This window comes from Lissotriton vulgaris, chromosome 7, assembly GCF_964263255.1.
Source record: "Lissotriton vulgaris chromosome 7, aLisVul1.2, whole genome shotgun sequence".
NCBI lineage: Eukaryota > Metazoa > Chordata > Amphibia > Caudata > Salamandridae > Lissotriton > Lissotriton vulgaris.
The window spans coordinates 1,098,141,067-1,098,160,745 of record NC_141695.1 but is presented as its reverse complement, the minus strand read 5'-3'; the positions used below and the strand labels follow the sequence as shown (position 1 = coordinate 1,098,160,745).

At 43.2% G+C, this 19,679-nt stretch overlaps 1 protein-coding gene across 1 annotated transcript in view; it reads left to right on the top strand.

Moving 5' to 3' along the window:
* MEIKIN (meiotic kinetochore factor) overlaps window positions 1-19,679 on the top strand; it is a 976,054-nt gene that overhangs the window by 590,660 nt on the left and 365,715 nt on the right. Inside the window, exon 7 of the mRNA XM_086928855.1 lies at window positions 6,408-6,447. Within this exon, the coding sequence (XP_086784981.1) occupies window positions 6,408-6,447 (40 nt within the window). The remainder of the gene's footprint in view (window positions 1-6,407; window positions 6,448-19,679) is intronic.

Here is a 19,679-nt window from a genome sequence, read left to right as displayed (position 1 = left end):
ACCAGGTAGGTATTCCACATTGCACGTAAACTCTTGAAGGCTAACAGCTAGTCTTGCTAACCGCCCAGAGCAATTCCTAATACCCCCCGGAGCTAGAACCTTCAACAGTGGCTTGTGGTCAGTTCTGAGTGTGAATGTGATCCCCCACAAATACACACGGAAATACCGAGTGGCCCAAGCAGCCGCCAATGCTTCACGCTCTATGACCGAGTAATTCCTTTCAGTCTCGGTCAAGGAACGTGAAGCAAACGCAACAGTGTTCTGTTTACCACCACCTTTTTGTGTGAGAACTGCCCCGATCCCAACAGAGCTGGCGTCAACGGTGAGGATAGTGTGAAAAGATTGTACAAAGCTTGAGAGGATATTAGCATCCAAGATATTTTGTTTGATCATTGAAAAGGCATTTCTTTGGTCAGCTCCCCATGTAAAACCTTTCCCTTTTCTCATGATGGCACGCAAGGGTTCCACTTTCTCCGCAAAATTCTTTACGAACTTTGCATAGTACTCTACCATGCCCATAAAAGACCTTAGTTTGTCTTTGTCATCAGGTTCAGGCACATTGCATATTGCACTTACTAAATCCTTCTTTGGCTGAATCCCAAGGCCAGACACATGATACCCCAAATAGTCTACTTCCCCAACAGCAAAAACACATTTTTCTTTACGCAGGGTCAAACCAGCCTTTGAAAGAGCGGTGAGGACTTTGTTAAGAATAGCATTATGATCATCAACATTTAAACCATAAATTAGGATATCGTCTTAGAAGAATACCACTCTTTCTATGCCTTTAAGGACGTCAGTGATGATTCTTTGAAATGCGCTTGCCGCAGAGCAAAGGCCAAAAGGAAGTCTTTTGAACTGATATGTTCCCTCCGGAGTGATGAACGAAGTAAATTGCCTTGAGTCCGGGTGAAGTTTTACCTGGTGGTATGCGCTGCGAAGATCCAACTTCGAGAAAACTTTACCTCCGCCCAAACTCAGAACAATTTCGTTTATGTTGGGGAGTGGAAAATTGTCCATTATCACAGCCTTGTTTAGACTTCTCATGTCCACACAGAAACGCAAAGAGTTGTCCGGTTTCTGTGTGATAACTACAGGACTTAACCATTGTGTGGCCTCTACAGGTTCAATTATGTTATCATCCAACAACTGTTTGATAATCTTTCTAACTTCATCTCTGGCGGACAAAGGTATTTTCCTTGCAGTGTGTTTTACAGGTGCAATACACTTCTTAGTTTTAATAATATGTTGATAACCAACAGCTTCCCCCAATTTCTCACTGAAAATATTCTCGTGCCTTTTAAGAATGGTCTCTAAGTCTCCATGAACAGTATTGCATTCATTCTCATTATCTATACACAACACAGGTGGATCTGCTCTCGGGTTCACCCTTATGTTTAGCTCGTACTGATGTAGCCATCCCAAAATGGCAGGGCCATGAGGTGACACATAGACCTTCCCTCGAGTAATCCTTCCTTTAAATTTAATATTGGCCTCAAAGAACCCAAGAACACCAATGCTCACGCCTTGATAACCTCTCAGGGTGATGTCAGATTTGATAAGAGTTGACTCTTTGCATGAGGAATTAAACAAACTCTTTGGGATGATAGTATACAATGACCCAGTATCTACCATCAGGTTTATTACACACCCATTCAATTCAAAATCTGCCTTTGGGCGAGACAAAATAACATCTTCCGTTAACTCTTGACTACCAGCAGACGTAATCATCATTACCTCCGCCTCATCATCAGTGGTTTCACTTTCAACTATGGCAACCTTTTTAGAACTACTACTTGTTCTACACATACGTGCATAATGTCCTTTCTTTCCACACTTTAAACAATCCCTGGACAAAGCTGTACAATTCTTTGAATCAGCTAAGTGAAAAGGACTACCACACCTGTTGCAAGAACGTGTGGTTTGTCTGAATCTGTTTGGTTGCCCACTCTTACTAAACGAGGTTGTGGCCTTCCCTCCTCTATTTATCTGTCTCCCTTGTATTGGATTGACACCCTCTGAACTATCTGTTTGCAACACTGCAACTTCTTGCCCGCTGGCGTGCCCATGTTGTATCCTCTTAAGTTCCTTCATGCATCTGTCACTTTCTTCAGCCACCTTAGCAATCGTGATTGCTTCAGTGAGAGTGGGGTTTTTAGCTGGCCACAGCTTTTCTTGTGTTTTCTTGCTAAGACATTGCACAATTAACTGATCACGGATCATTTCATCCTGAATATTACCAAATTGACACTTCATAGAAAGTTCCCTTAGCCTAGACACAAACTCATCAATTGTCTCATTTTCTCTTTGGGGAGCAGTGTAAAATTTATGTCTGCGCATTACAACATTTTCTTGTTTTGCAAACCTCGTATACAATCTAAACAAAGCATCTTTATATACATCATCAATATCTAAGGGTGGGCTCTGTAAATATTTAAAGATTCTCTGTCCCTCTTTCCCTAAAGCACCCAGTAATAAAGCCTTTTTCCTGATAGCAGAAAACTTTGTGCCATCTAATGCTACGATGTAGTTCTCGAATGCCTCACACCAGTCATCCCATTCCATGGATGGCTCACCCGGGGCACTCAAGAAAGGGACAGGGGCTAGGATGGTGTTGTTTACATTCATGGCGTAAACATTGAACTAAAGTCACAGCAAGATAAACAAATTAAATACTATATATATATATAGCCAAGACGCCACCTTCCCTATAAGTGTGTGTGTCACTGCAGCTTTGATTTGCAATTGTATGACACACCAGATTTAAAGTGAGTGTGTCATTGTTGTCTGCATATTGTGTGGCCCTCCATATAAGTGTGTGTGTCACTGTTGTTCTAATTTCCTTTCCTTTAGAATGACACACAGTATTTAAAGTGAGTGTGTCACTGTTCGCTGTATTTCAATACAGAAAGACTCTCCGTTTTAAATTAGTGCTTGTGCTGCCTTCAAATGCATTTCACGTCGAGTTCACCAAGCTTGCCTCAAACCCTTGAGCGCGTTGCCCTTTTAAACAGTCTTTGCCAGCGGTGGGGCTCACCAATGTTGCCTTTCGGTACAGAGGGAGATTTCCCTTTTAAGCGCGATGGCACCGAGGCGCTGTTGTCTGCGTTGACAGGCTGGAAGCTTATAGTCACTGCTCCGTCACGCTTCACCCACAGATAATCTTTTCCCGGTGAGTTGTTTTTTAACGTACCTTCTGAAGAGGCTTACGGTATAGTCTTTTCCTTTATGCGACACTTCTCGCCAAGTCGCAAGAACTCTCCCTTGGTCGGGTCTTTCACTTTTGCCCCTTCGACGTGTTCTTCGTCAGTTTCCGCTTTTCCCTTCACTATCGTCTCCTGTACGCCGCCTTCGTCCTTGACAGCCAAAGTCGCCAAAATGTTATAAACGAATGACGAGGCCACGTAGTGATGTTGATTTAGCCAGATGGTTTATTTAGCCAGATGGTTTATTTAAGATAAGCGGTAGAAAAACCCGACCAGCAAGACCGGGACCAAACGGGCAATAACGGCCGTTGGGACCGAACACTGGCCACGTAGTGGAAGCAGGCAGCTCGAGCTCAGCACGAGATGCACGCTGAGGATAGGGAGAATATAACACAAATAACTGAAGAGAAGAGTGAAATGGCAGTCTAACTGTACTAAGTCTAGTGTCAAAGAATATATTACTTAGCACCCAGAATAAATACAACTGATTTTACGTATTTATCTTTTGTAACAAATTCCCAACATAGATACCTTTTACTAAGGTTTCGATTGAATTATATTCCTCTTATGCTGGGATATCCCTCTATCACTTATTCTATGGATGCTCTTTCTGCTTGCCATGTGACGCTCGTTCATTTCAATGTGATCTCATCTCCTATTCTTCTTAACTCTGTACAGTGAGGAAAGGAAAACGTATATCTTGCCACTTATGCATAGTCTCAAATTCAGTCAATGTCGTCCAGCTCTGCACTTTTTTTAAACCCATTATCTGACCCTTTTACTTGTTATTATCTGGCCTCGTTTCTTTGATGTGCTATAAAAAGAATTTGGGATAATGTAAACAAGATTGAAATGTTCTATACATGCTCTCATTGTCCCCTTTTTAGCTGTACGGGTGTCTTATCATATTGCTCTAATTGTTACTGTTTTAATGTACTGCATATTTTTACGTATCTTTTAAGATTGGAAAAATGTATCTTAATTGTTTATAGAATACTTTTTATGCTGCCTTTGTACTGGTGAAATAAAGTGATTACGACTGACACGTTCCCCCAGGTTTCCCTGGGGAAAAAAGTTTACTCTTAAGTATGTACATTCTAGCAAAGATTCATGTATATCTGTGGTCCCTTTACCAACTTTATTGAAAGCAACTGTTTTAGGCTGTGCCTTGCGTTAAGAAGAATTTCTTGAATCACCTTTAGCTCCCTCTCCATCACAGGACCCCCGAAACTTGCATTTGTTAGTTCAGGCAGCTGGATGAATGTCACCTGCCCCACTAAAAACTGCATAGATGTTTACTCTTTTCCAGGGCAGTAGAAGTATTTCCAGACTTGAAGGTTACTTCTCAAAGGGGCCCCCAAACAGGCATCTCTTTGCCAGGGCCCCAGTCTTGGATGTGGCTACGACTCATATATATATACCCTTCTGTAGACATAGCACGGTCCATATTACCTAGCAGCCTGCTTTGCTCCCATCGAGATACAATATCTGCCAGTATCTGTGACACCGTTTTATTGCCTCTGAGGTCAATATCCAGAATTTTTAGTAGAGAGACAGACATGCCTAGGAGTTTGTCCTGGCAAGCCTTCTAGAAGCATGCTTATCTCTTAGTTGAGATCATTTTAGGCTCAGTATCTGATGTGCGTGCCACCTGCCCATCAAGTGATTGCCTGGTGCATTTAGTGCTTCACTTATGCTACGATTTCTAATCATATTGTCAACGTTTCACAACACCTCTCAGACATGGTGTCTGATGACTATTCAGGCTCGTGCCATCCTAATTTGCTTCCAGGTACCCTGTTCCTTAAAAGACTAGTATCTCTGACGCAAAGAGTAGGCTTTAACAAATCCCCCTTCAGAATCATTGGAAGAAAGATTTTCCACCTGTCACAATCTCCTCTCACATGAGGAGAAATTGTCCCTGGTGCGTGTCTCTTGCACACCTAAATTTCACTTATGTCTCGAAAAGTAAGCCTTACTTGTAGTAAATTACCTCCTCTTAGATTCCTGGCCTGACACACCTATTACACAACACTGTTGCTTGAGTGCATTGAGACATTGTTTGATAGGAACTTGACAATGAAGTGTCCCACTATGCCTTCTGGACACCTGCGTAATAAAATTGATTCTGGAGAAGATCAGTCCCTATCAGAGTTTGGTTTGTAGGCTAAGAATAGAATAGAAGACTTAGATTGGATAAACAAACTGGCACACCACTAGCAAATATATCTAAGTTGTTTCTTGTAAAATAAAAAGAATATAAAAGTGTATCCACTACAGATAGTTATGGTGGATACTTTAGAGCAACTAAGAGCTATGCGATGTAAGCGTAAAACAAATATTGTTCATTTGTCAGTACTAGGTTTGTAATTTCACTTTAAAAAACAGCCCTTTTGTGTACAGAATTGTATGAACACCTTACATGAATAAAGCACAACATATGGGGCAATTGGCAAACTGTCAATAGGCATGTAAATAAAGAGATAATCTCGCCAGATTATGTGGCAGGGTTGAGTAAATTATGTGGCAAGAGCATGCAAATTAGGCGATTTAATTGGGTAATTTTGTGATATTACTCCACAATGTTGGTCTTTTTTTTTGTTCATGTTAGCACTGTCCAGGCCCAGGGTTTACATAATTCGTACCAGTTTAACACCCCAATGCAGTAATAAGCAACTCAAAGATAACCAGGCAACCTTTGCATAAAGCCTTCCTCTGCTTGGCAGCTAGGGGCACCACTATTTTAATAACTTTAGATCTGTTTGAGCTAAATTCAATTTATTAAAATAAATCTGCAGATTATGCAGCAAATTATGGAATATATGGCAAATGTTGCATATCTTTACTTACGCTGAAAAGGCTGCTGCTAAAATCACATAATTCCTGTGAATCTGCAGTGAGGTTGAAGTGGCGTGGCTGCACCAAAATGTTCCTTCTGTCACATACTTACCACTTAAAAATGGCACCGTCGTTTTGCGAGAGCAACAGAGGGCAAGGAGTCTTTTTGTTCAGTCGGCTCCCAGTGACCCTCATGTTTGAGTTAAAAAAAATATAGCAACCAAGGCAGACTTTGTATAGTAAGTTATAGAAACCAGTCAAGTAAGACTTGGTGTCATATCTAAAACAGATTATGTAGTATGACGGTTAAATAAACAAAATGTATTATGTTGAGTTACATTTTTTTTGCTATATTTATTTTAGATCCATCTTCAAAACATCTACCAGGTGAACAAATTGAGAGGTAAGGTATAGTGAACTGCTGCAAATGACTGTTTTTATGCGCAATGACTTGAAAACGCCTTTATGTTGTGATTTAGTCAATGCAAACATAAGTAACTTCCTTATTTTCATGTATTAATTTTACATTATGTGTAGTGCAAACCAGGCCAGCCAATCGTGGGAGTACCTAGCAGTGATACAGCATTGTGAATGGTACATGTGCGTACCATGTTTAGGCAGATGATTGACAGTATAAAAGATTGGTATGGTAAAATCTTTAAAAACATGTCTCGGAGAAAATTGCAGATCCAGCTTAAAGGGAAATTATTTACATTTAGTATAAATGAAAATGCATTGAATGGGAGGAACTAATGACATGGAAGCAAGATTGCAACATGTACATTACTTGATGGTTACCGGCATTACTTCATTTCTAAGGTTGCTTAGAATTAGCTTGCATTCAATAAGATTTACAAGTAGGATAAATCTTGTTGAAACCGTTCTAAACTGAAGCACATTTCTTTAAACAGTATTTGAAATGTGATTTATTAATGCCTAGAAAGGTGAATAGAGCAAAGTAACTAAGGGCCAGATGTAGGTAATCCTATTTTACCGATTCTAAAATACAGAATTTTACCGATTCAGGATTTCAGAATTGGTAAATGGGATGTAGCTAATTATTCGGTAAATGTTACCGGATCGGTAGGATTCGGCATTACCAATTAAGTATTTACCGAATCTGTAAATACTGATTCTGTATTTACCGAATCAGTAATTCCCATTTATTCCTATGGCCTGGAGCGAATCAGTAATAGGGGGACCATGTTCAAGGGTGGCAGGGTGTCACATTGACACCCTGTTGCACCCCTGAATAGTGCATGGGTGCACATGTGGCACACATAAGGGCATGTATGTCTGCCACATGGCACAGTAAAAAAAGCACAAAATTGCTTTTTATTAAGGTTTTCAATATTTACCACCAACCTTTATTTGGTGGTAAATACCGAATCCTTAACTTTGCAATGCACTCATTTGAGTGCTCTCTACATTTCAGATTCGGTAATTTACCGATTCGGTATTTTAAGGAATCAGTAATTTACCGATTACTAAAATTACCGATTCGGTAAATTACCGAATCTGAAATGTAGCCACCTACATCCCAAATGCCCAATACCGGTCGGTAACAGCCGAAATTCGGTAATTTCGGCCGTTACCGACCGGTATTAGACCACCTACATCTGGCCCTAAGTTATTAAGCCTTAATATGACGCGGTATCAGGAGATTTTTTTAGTTGCGTGGGATGAGGAAGCCCTTAGGCAGTGTTGGAGGGAATCACAAATCTGGTACACTTCTTGTGAAGGGTGTGCATTTTATGAATGTATCTCATAAGAAGAGATTCCTAACTTGGGAACTAGCTAATCCCCTCAGACATTGTATCATGATGAGAAGGGGTACCAAAAACAAATATTTAACTTCCTCCAACTTGTCTTGCCCCCATGTGAAGGACGGCATGAATTTAAGCTATACCGACCAGGAGAGAATTGCAAATTGTCTAGTCTTGTGAGTAGAAGTGATTGCTCTATAGTTTTGGAATCTGATTATGATCTGAAGAATTTCATCCCTCTTAGAAATCTCAAATGCAGGTGTACTTTTCTAAATAGACTATTGTCTGCTTCAAATTTTTCTGTTTTCAAGGGTACAACCTCCATATTTGTCACGCTCAGGAATGAGATATTTTCAGTCGATGTTGAAGCGTTCGAGGGACAAGTTGAAAGGTGCTTTGACGTGAGAGCAGTAAAAAGTTTGTCTACTCTGGGTTGACTTTTAGATGATGATGTGTCATCATTGATTTTAAGGCCCTGGTTGTCTAAATTGAATTAATTTGTGTGAGGGGAGAAAAGAAACAGCTGACATATTGAATTGTTCTTAAAGGTTCCATGTAAAGTTTAAAGAAGGTACTTGTAAGGATTTAGCTTTGAATTCTCAGTCATATAATCTTTTAAGATATTCATGAATACTGAATATCTTCACCTTATGTAATCTAGGAGCACTTTTTATTAGAGAAAATGCTTGCTTTTGGAATAAACTATTTAAACCATCACAATTGTATCATAGTTTGACTAAAAGGCATCTTTTAAATGTAAACTATTTTTCCATTCTTTCTACAGGCAATATGGTTATCTGTCACAAACAGCACGGTATCCAATACCTTAATGTTCTCTTAAGGTGTGCCTTGGAGTCTGCCTTTGGTCATGAGTAGATGGTTTTCCTGTTGTATTTCAGCGCCCAACTCCTGATTCAAATGCTTTCCTTCCTTGTGTTTGTCCCACCCCTGAAGAATTTAGTTTTCAAACTGCTTTCTGATTGCTTGAGTGCATCTTTTTGACAAACAGTGAATTGTTTTTCTTTTTGCTTTTTCTTTGCCATTTACACTTGGAGTGTGCATTGTGCCGGTTTCTCCCTCCCCCTCTGTTTCCTAGCCCCACCCCCAGTCATCCTTGGTTCCCTTAACTCCTGCACTGCCTCCTTATTCCTCTCTGACACCAAGCATGGCGGCTGCTCAGTATCTCTTACTCAAAGCCCATTTCTTGCTCTCTCTACACTTCACCAGTTGCTCTTAGTTTGTGCGTTGCCTCCTCCTCCTGTATCCACATTACTCGGTCTGCTGATGCTTCTACAGTTGTGCCAGCCAGCCATCTTAGACTGTTATTTCTTATACTTAAAGACGCCTGGGACTCAAATTTACAAGATTTGGAAAAGTGGTAATGACTGGAGCGACTATCTTGGAACATCATTTTCTTTACTTCCAAGATGACATTATCTGGCCCAACAACAATAAATGTTTGAATTTGACATTAAGGCAGGCTAATTGATGTCATTGATGTGTGAAATATAAGTTGTGAGATGGATCGGAGATGTAAAATATGAGCATTGGTTAGGGCCCTTCTTAAAAAACCTTCACTAGACCAGAACAACTTGGCCAACTTCCGCCCCATCTCCCTTCTCCCCTGGTTGAGTAAGTTGCTGGAGAGACACATCAATAACATCTTGGTAGAGTATTTGGAGTCCAATGACCTACTTTGTGCCTCCCAGACGGGATTCCGCCCTCAACATGGCACCGAAACTGCTTTACTCGCGGTAACGGAAGAAACGAGATCCGTGCTGGACCAGGGAGGGAAGGCAGCCATTATATTATTAGATCTTAGTGCCGCGTTCGACACGGTTAACCATGCCACATTATTACATCGTCTAAATGGCATGGGCGTGTCGGGCGCGGCCCTGAAATGGCTGACCTCCTTCCTGGATGAGCGCTTCTTCCAGGTGTTTGAGGGCGAGGTAGCATCCTCGAAACACCCTCTGAGCTGTGGGGTTCCTCAGGGCTCGGCCCTGAGCCCCACGCTCTTTAATGTCTACATGAGTCCTCTGGCAGGGATAGTACAGCCCTTCGGTGTGCGTATTATCACCTACGCGGATGATACCCAACTGGTGGTCTCCTTGGACCACACAGAGGGTTCATCCAACACCTTAGGGCCCTGTCTAGAGGCAGTAGCCAAGTGGATGCACTCTTCATGTCTCAGACTCAACGGGGAGAAGACGGAGATTATGCTACTGGGCAATCCCGCACCGACCATTCTGGCTCCCATCTGGCCCGCCTGTCTTGGTGCTCCTCCCTCACCGAAACCTCACATCAAAAGCCTCGGAGTCTGGCTTGATAAAGCATTGGACTTTTCTGTGCAGGCCACTAAAACTGCTTCCACTTGTATTGGACTGTTGAGAATGCTCCGGAAGATTCTCCCATTGCTTCCTTTCCAGGCGAGGAGAATCATGGTTCAGGCCTTGATACTCTCCCGCCTGGATTATGGAAATGCATTATATCTGGGAGCCCCGGCAGCAGTGATCAACAGACTCCAAGTTACACAAAACTGTGCTGCTCGACTCTTGTTTGGCATCCCTCGTGGACAATCAGCAAGAAAGGCCTTAAAAGAACTCCACTGGCTCCCAATAGCTGCCAGAATGCACTTTAAGGCTATGTGCATTGTGCACAAAGCTTTTTACCGAACAGGTCCAGCTATCTTGCGTCCCCTGGTCGTACCTTACATACCATCGAGAACCCTTCGTTCCAGCGTCCTTCATCTTGCCACGACAACTAAAGTCAATAAGGCTCGCTGGGGAGGCCGGGCGTTTTCACACTTAGCAGCTAAGATGTGGAATTCGCTCCCGCCGAATATGCGGGAAATTAGCAATCTGATGGTCTTTAGGAAGACATTAAAAACTTACCTGTTCGCCAAAATGTGTTAACCTTGCTATCTGCTCACCACACTATTCAGTTCAAGCGCTGCGAGGCCTTAGGGTATGTACGCGCTATATAAATATAATTTTTCATTTCATTGGAAGGTAGCGACATAATGTAGGGATTGTGCAGGCGTTTGCCACATGTTAAAGCTATGTATAATGTGCAAATAGGTGACCTTATGGAGACAAGTGTGGGGTTTATTGGGAATCTACCTGCCCCCCCTCCTAAGTCCTGAAGCTATGTCAGCATTAAAGGTTAAAATAATCTTTTAAAAGTGGCTGTCAGCGGACGCGCCCTGACAGCCAAGCTTAGTGTGGTATGCATGCTTCTATAGGGCATTTTAACGTGTGACAGCTGCTTTTAAATCGCACTTTTTACGCACTCAACTTTATTTGAGCACTCACCTCCTGGCTCTTCACCTGCGCTGCTCCCTGGTCCACCACGGATTTTACGCGATTGTTGTGGAGGGAGTAGCCATCAACTTTCTCGCTGCTCAGCTGATCTACCGCACCCTCAGACCCACCAGGGCAATTCCCTACTGCCCTCGCTACCATAGTTTCCAACTTAGCCTGTACATTTTAGAATTTCACGGTGCTTGGGGATCTTAATCTCTATTTAGATGACCCCTCTGACTACCTGGCCAATTAACTAATATCCAATCTTTCGGCACTTCAGCTCACTCAGAGAGTCCTTGAACCTACACATATCAGAGGTCATCTACTCAATCCTGTTTTTAGTAATTTACGAGAGCTCACTTTAGGCACCCCCCACTCCACTTCCTTAGTCGGACCACTTTTTAATCCCCTTAACCTGGGAAATCCATGGACACAAGTTCTCCCCTAATATAATCTTGGCTCTGTAACAGAATTTGTCAAAGCTTCCCACTGAGCACTGGATTTCTGTTCTTGAAGCCACTGAACCAGCCAGTGATCCGAACCCCATTGTGGCCAATGAAAAGTTTAACAAGTGGATCCAAAGCTCCCTTGATGTAGTTCTCCCTAAGAAACCCACCTACAAACAAGCCAGGCCAAAGACTGCTCCCTGGTTTTCCCCCACGTTAAGAGAACTAAAACAATTGTGTAGAAGGCTTGAACGTTCCCGGAGACAACATTATTCTGATTCCAGGAAACTTAAATATAGAGAGGCAATCAGATCGTACAAAGCTGGAATTAAATCTGCCCAAGCTGCCTTTTATGAGGAGAAAATCATCCTAGCGGCAAACTCCCCCAAAGAAATTTTTCGAATTGCCAAAACCCTCTCCAATCTGCCCCAGAAGTAGCCAACATCAGAGGGGGCACTCACAAGGTGTAATAACTTGGCGAGATTTCCAACAGAAAATTCACAACATTTACATGTCCCTTTCAGAATCAACAATCTATGACTCCGACCTTGGTGCCACTTGCCGGAACTCAAATTACATTAGGGCAATTCCCCCTTTTGGATCTTGCCTCATTGGACTTGATCATGGCAGAAATAAAGTCGGGCTCCCCCACTGATCCCGCCCCTCTTCTGCCCCTGATTTTAGCCCCTGGAACCATTAGTCCTGTCATCCTTGATCTGGTCAACTCCTCCATCTCTTCAGAAACGGTTCCCCCCGCATGGAAGTGTGCACTGGTAATGGCCCTTTTAAAGAAACCCAATCTTGACCAGTCTAATTTAGCCAACTTTTGTCCCAAATTGCTCCTTTCCTGGATGAGTAAGATTCTGGAAAAACATATAAATTCTACCCTATTAGATTTTCTAGAGTCCAACAATCTTCTTCGTCATTCCTAAACTAGTTTTCACCCTCAATTAGGTACTGAGACTGCCCTTTTAGCAGTAACTGAGGAGGCGAGGCAGATACTGTATCAGGGAGGCATGGCAGCAATCGTCCTCCTTGACCTCAGTGCTGCTTTCGAAACTGTCAACCATAGCACTCTGATCCACTGGCTTAAGAGTGTGGGAGTGACCGGGACGGCTATAACAGGGCTACAATCCTTTCACAGCGACAGGTTCTTTCAGGTTTTTGAGGGTGATGCTGTCTCAAACTAGCTGTCTCTCAGCTGTGGGGTTCCCAGGGCTCCTCCCTGATCCCCACTCTGTTTAACATCTATATGAGACCCCTAGCAGAGATCGTCCAACCATTTGGCATTAAAATCATTACATATGCCAATGACACGCAGCTTGTGGTGGCATTGAACCACCCCGAGAGGTCATCTAGCACCCTAGGCCGTGCCTAGAGGAAGTTGCCAAATGGATGAAACTCTCTTGCTTCAAGCTGAACTGGGATAAGACCGAGCTTATGCTCCTGGGCAACTCACCCTCATTCGATCCTATTTTGCTGTGGCCTAACTGCCTTGGTCCTGCTCGAGATCCGAAGACTCCGATTAAGAGCTTTGGCGTGTGGCTTGATCACTTGCTCAGCTTTAATCACCAGGCCGTTAAAATCTCAGCCACCTTTTATGGCCTCTTGAGGATGCTCCGCAAGATCCTTCCTCTTCTCCCTTTCCAGGCAAGAAGGATCATGGTTCAAGCCCTCATCCTCTCTCGCTTGGACTATGGGAATTCCCTTTACCTTGGAGCCCCCCAAGCCACCATTCATAAGCTCCAGATCATTCAGAACTGTGCTGCTCGCATGCTTCTTCAGGTCCCCCGATGACAATCTGCGAAACCTACACTATGGAGCCTCCATTGGCTACCAATCAAGGCAAGGATTCAGTTTAAGGCCATGTGCCTGACTCACAGGGCCTTCTGGAAGAAGGGCCCAGTGGCAATCCAATCCATGATCACCCCCTATCAACCTCCCAGAGATCTCTGCTCTGTCTTCCTTCCTAGTCAACACACATAGAATAAGGAAGTCTAGATGGGGCAGGCGCTCCTTCTCTCATAATGCTGCCAACTCCTGGAACACCCTCCCACTCTACCTGCGGAAGGAGTGTAACCTGCTCTCGTTTTGAAAGCTCCTAAAAACTGTTCTTTTCAATGAATGCAAGTAATCCTCTTCTTCCCAGTAATTCTGCGTTAGTCCGCAGCACTGGGAGGCCTCAGGGTAGCCATTGCGTTATATAAATTCTATTTCATTTCATTTAAAAAGGTGGAAACGGTGTTGGTGCTTTTTGCCATTTGAAGGGCCAATAGGGCTATGTGCTACTCCCAAACGACGAGCGGTCTCTGCACTAGTACTAAATTACTACAAACCCCAAAAAGCCACATAGAAAAAAAACCACAATGGAAAATCCTCACAGGACAAGGATCAAATACAAACCTCAAAGTTTAATTTAAAATGTAAGAATCCTTACAGAAGGCAAAACGGTAATTGGTTAGTCAATCAATTCAGCATCAAGCAGTGTGTTTAATAAAAGAGAGCCAACTTAGGGTTTTCCTCCTGGATAGAGCAAGCAGAAGCCCCGAAATGTCTTCAAGTATAAATAAATAGAAATCTGCCATCGAGTTTGCGGAGTAAGGAAGAAAGGAAGATTATTTAAATGTCTTTTTAAATGGCTTCAGAGATATTGTAAGTCAGAGGGTATGAAGAAAAAAATACATCGTGTCATCCAAAAGCATAGCAAAAACTCATCACGTTGATACTACTAATAATATAATCTTGCAATGTCTTACTAAGAAAACAAAAGCACATTCAAATAGTATATAAACAACCTCCATTCGGCCAGAGGGAGTGGCCTTCAAATGAAACATTTAAGCTCTTTTTTTTCTTCAGGTACATCACAACCAAGAAAGAAATATATTTGATACAAGACTAGTAAGAATGTAGAATTGATTCAATTTAGAAAATTTATAAAATATTGAAAGTCATATTTACAACTCTCTGTGTACAGGCAGAGTAATAAGAAACCATGTCAACTTTAAAATAACACACAATGTGCAAGTGGATTCGAAACAAAACTAGGCCCACTAATGTCAACTTTAAAAAGTCGTTGTTAAAATACAGTGAAAACATTCCAGTTGTGACTTCTTCATGTTAAACACTTACAATTCTTAATTTTTTAATTCACTTCCACAACTACAACAACCCTGCTACTACAGGCTTAAACTATATCACCCTGAATTTCTCCAATACAGTGTTAAATAGTTGTGTTGGTCCTGTTCTTCACATATTCCTACTTTGGTGCTTATAACTAACATGAACAGAGACATGCCTATATATTGTAGTTTATCTTTGATGCTAAAAAGCATTTAACCCTGTTGAAGGACGTTTATCATCACAATATTAAAGAAAATTGGGTTTGGTCCCAATGTCTGTAGCTGGGCAGGAGAGAGATATATATATATATATATATATATATATATATATATATATATATATATATATATATATATATATATATATATATATATATATATATATATATATATATATATATATATATATATATATATATATATATATATATATTCCCATTAGCTAAGATAAAGTTTATTGGGACCCAATTGAAACCATTCTTATTAAGAAACGGTAATAGACAGGGATGCACCATCTCCAATTTGATTTTCTTTAATTCTGAAATCACTAGCACGCTGGAAATGGGGAGGGGCAAACTTCCATGTATGATGAAGATTTACTCCTGTATTTAGCAGACTCTTAGTCCTCACTGGACAGAATAGAGCACATCCTTTAAGTGTTTGGACCGTATTCTGGTTACAGATGAGCACATCCAACAAAAACCTGTCCCTCTATGCAGGGTGACCGTAAACGTTTTGCCTTCACTCTTTTCCTTTGCCGAACCAATTTTTGTTCGTTTTGAAGACTGCATTTTACCACTGCTAACCAGTGCTAAAGTGCTAGTGCTCTCTCCCTGAAACATGGTAAAATTGGACAACACCTAATTGCCACATATAATTTACTTGTAAGTCCCGACTAAAAGTGGTACTACAGGTACACAGGGCATGTAAATTAAATGCCAGTAGTGGCCCTGCAGCAGACATTGTGCCACTCACTAATGTAGCCTTTTAAAAACATGTCTCAGGGCCTGAGAGGCCCAGAGCTACAGCACCAAACCAGGGCGGATAAAGCCATCGTGGGGGCATAATTGGAAGCGACTAAGATAACGATTGCAGCGGCCTGGGGAAAAAAGGCAGCACTAGCGCTCTCCCAGTGGCATTCTCGCCTGTGGAAGATTCTGACCATGTAAAGGATGGCGGATATTTTTAGGGATGAATATAATTGGGACCCACTGGTCTCCTACCTGAAAAAAGGTCTTCCCTTGGCGGTCTGCCCACCTTCATTACATGATATGCACCTGTTTCAGTTTTAGCTATGAAACGAGGTAACACCTGGCTGGACCAGCCAATCACAAGTAAAAGACAAACAAGCATTTGCAATGCAATAGGTCTCGCATTAGGAAAGTTAGAGCTATTGGTATTGTAAAGGACATTTTTTTTATTTATGTGTTGGTTTTGAAAATAGCAAAATTAATAGCTTTGTCATTTACAATGCCAATAGTTTTAACTTTTGCAAATATGACACCTATAGCATTTGTAATGCAATATGTGTTGTATTTACGTGACTTTGATGTATTGATATTACAAATAACAATGGCTTTTATTTTTTTAAATAATTAATACTTAAACGTTATTGTAATTTATAATAGCAATAGCTTACACTTTTGTAAATAACTTTTGTGAAGATTATGTACAGTGTATTTTATTGTGACGAAAATACAAGAACAGAAGTGATATATCAACATCTTTTTTGACATTTGTAATAAAGCTTAAACATTGAGAGAACATATTTGAACCAGTTGTTGAATGGTTGTACAGATTGATGCTGTGGTGTCCCTGAGTGATGTTGTGGTGGCGACGAGTGATGCTGTGGCGTTCGGTGATGCTGTGGTAGAGCATAGTGATGTTGTGGTGCCCCTGAGTGATGCTGTGGTGGTGTTGAGTGGTGCTGTGGTGGTGTTGAGTGGTGCTGTGGTGGGGCTGAGTGGTGCTGTGGTGGGGCTGAGTGGTGCTGTGGTGGGGCTGAGTGGTGCTGTGGTGGGGCTGAGTGGTGCTGTGGTGGGGCTGAGTGGTGCTGTGGTGGGGATGAGTGGTGCTGTGGTGGGGCTGAGTGATGCTGTGGTGGGGCTGAGTGCAGTGGTTGTGCTGAGTGATACTGTTAATATTGTAAATACCCACATGTGTGTGTAGCTCCCACACATTTGTGTGAATGTATGACCAATTTTCACACATGCACACGCCAATTTATATACGCATAAAAACACAATACACACGTCTATACAAGGCCGCACCAAGGGCGGTCTAGGCGCTGAACGTCAGGGGCGTGCCTATCAATAATGCACGGGGCCAAGGGATGTGAGTGGTCCTCGGGACCAAAAGTATGGCTGCACGTTATTACTACACAGTGGCAAGGGGGTAGTTTATTTCCTTGCATGAGAGGGTCGATGCCACCCTTACTACGCCCCGCATTCTGGGCGCTATACAGGTGCCAGCAACATGCGATGTTTGCTCAAGATCCAACAAGAAACATTAACCTCTCCACAGGTTAACCTAAACGTGCACCTATGCCGGGGATACAGGGAGTATAAAGGCAGCAGCCCCGCTGTAGAGGATTCCCCCGGACCCCTGTAGCCAGTGCTCGGCCCGATGTAACCCATTTGTTGCCTTCAACCTAGCAAGAGAGACCAGCACGTTTGCCCCCTCTCTGACCTGCTAACTGTCACACGCAGAACACAAGCAGACGCCACAAGTAAGACACGTGCAAGTCCGCAGGTAAAGGCTGTCCACGCGTCCAGTCAGCAGAGCACACGTCTGAGTAGGAGCCGGGCGCGCTTCGGTGCAGTATCCCACACCAGATCCTTCCAGATTCCGGGGCTGTTCACTGATCCCACAACATTGCAGCGTGCGCGAAGTGGCAGACTCCGGAGCCTGGAGCTGCCAGATGTGAACCATGCACCTAACTGCAGCAAGTGGCCGGACTCCAGACTCTCCCTCGTTACCTTGGTCGCCGCACACGGGGACTTTAGGCACATCTTGCTGCTGGAGCAGCCCATTTTCAGGCTCCAGTGCCCTCCGCGTGACCCCCGGGGCGCACAGGTGGCGGCAGCGCCGGGGCCCGGGCTGGCTCTAGCCACATTCACACGAGCGCCTCTGGGAGCACCATCTCATCCACGCTAGCGCTGCAGGTTACCGTACTCCTTGTAGGGCGAGCCCTCCCCTCCCTCCCTCCCGGCAGAGGCAGGCACTGCAGCCTCTGCTGCTGCTGGCACAGGCAGCCAGTGATTACTTGAAGCCACAGCCCCTCGCGCACGAGCGCGAGGCAGGCATTAGCTGATCGATGGCCACTTACTCAAATATCATCTCCACGCTGCGGAGAGCCGGCCGCCGCGCATAATGGAGTGTAATTTTATCTATTTCTCTATGAGGCGATTGATCCGATAGCACATATTTGCACATGGAAAAACAAAGTCACCAAGTTTAGACCAGAGCCTCCGCGCACGTGCGATCCACATAACATACATTCTCAACATTTTCTGTGAAGACACGGCTACAAGTTGTTAGCAGTTCCACTGAGGTTTACACGAACACATCCCCTGTGTTTTGTTCAGTGTGTAATGGCTCAACAAGGGGCAGCAGAGAATAATAATAACTTATAATAATGTCCGCTTCATGCAATCACTCAGGAAAACTGCTTTAGAGGGGCCACTACACCAGCAACTGTGGTAACCCGGGTGCATGCTGCTAACATCCTGCTGACAGGAGCCCGAAGGTGGTTAGCGGCTGGGACAGAACTCCACCTTTAGCCAATGCTGCCTGTTTATCAGCGCCGCAAGCCCCTCTGCAGACTCCCCCTGCATTCCAAGAGGCGCGCGTTGCAATCCTGTTTTGTCTGCCATGCTGTGTAATGCAAAAGCGCACATGCCCAACGTTAACCTATGGGAAAATGCTGCGCGTGGCCAGGTCTTGTATCCACTTTCCACTCGTTGTCGGCAGAGCCGACGCTATAGTTCTCTCTGCGAGAGCGCGCTTTCTCGCTTTTCGCAGCGAGCCCTAAAAAGACGATGGACACATATATTTGACCCAGAGACCAATGCTCACAAGTTCTCCTATTCGTCCTTCATTTGTTCTTTATTTAGGGTGGGGAGTGTGGGGCTGTTTGATAAATGTATCTTGTAAAATAGGATGAGCAGGCACAAATATAAAGAGTTGGCTGATTCCCCTCAATGTGAGAAAATGTACCATCATTAGATTGTCAATTTAACAAGGGGTTGGTGCTCTGTTCTTATCAATATCGTTGCTGCTGTCATGTATTTGGTTAAAATGTTAAATGAAAAAAAAGCTTTGGAAAAAATAAAACATGTCTTAGGGCTGCATCTGCATCCTGTAGTACATTTTGAAACTGCCATTTCAACCTGGCAAAGTTAAGCATTTTGCCAGGCCTAAGCCTTGCTTATCTGATAGACTTCTAGCCGCAAACTCCATAATTGTAAATTTCCCAGGCATCAGACGGGATCCGAAAGATTTTTGTGAGCAGTACCCCTGTGCGCCGGTAAGTAGCGTTCACCTTTTGATCCCTGTCCACCGAAAACTCTCCACCCGGTATCAGGGACGATTACCATCTATTTTAACGCCTTGCGCGCTGTTCATTCTCCGGCTGTGCGGGAGAATTAACAAGTGGGTGGGATTCGGACGGCCCCCGGCCGTTCTTAGCACATGCCCACCGTGACGTCGGACGGCCGGGCCGTCCTGAGCACCGAAGGGGTTGAGGACATCTTTAATAAAATGTTTAGCTAAGGTTACTTTCTGAAGAATGGAAATGGGCCTCCAACTTATAAAGAAGGCGAACCTTAATGTGAAGGACCTAATAACTACAGACCAATCTCTTGCCTCCCCCTCCCTGCAAACAAATAGCAGAAAAGGTCATAAATTCAGAGCTGTTTGCCTTTATTTTAAACAACAATCTATTAGACTCATCCCAATACGACTTTAGAAGGCAACATAGCACAGAATCCGCCCTGCT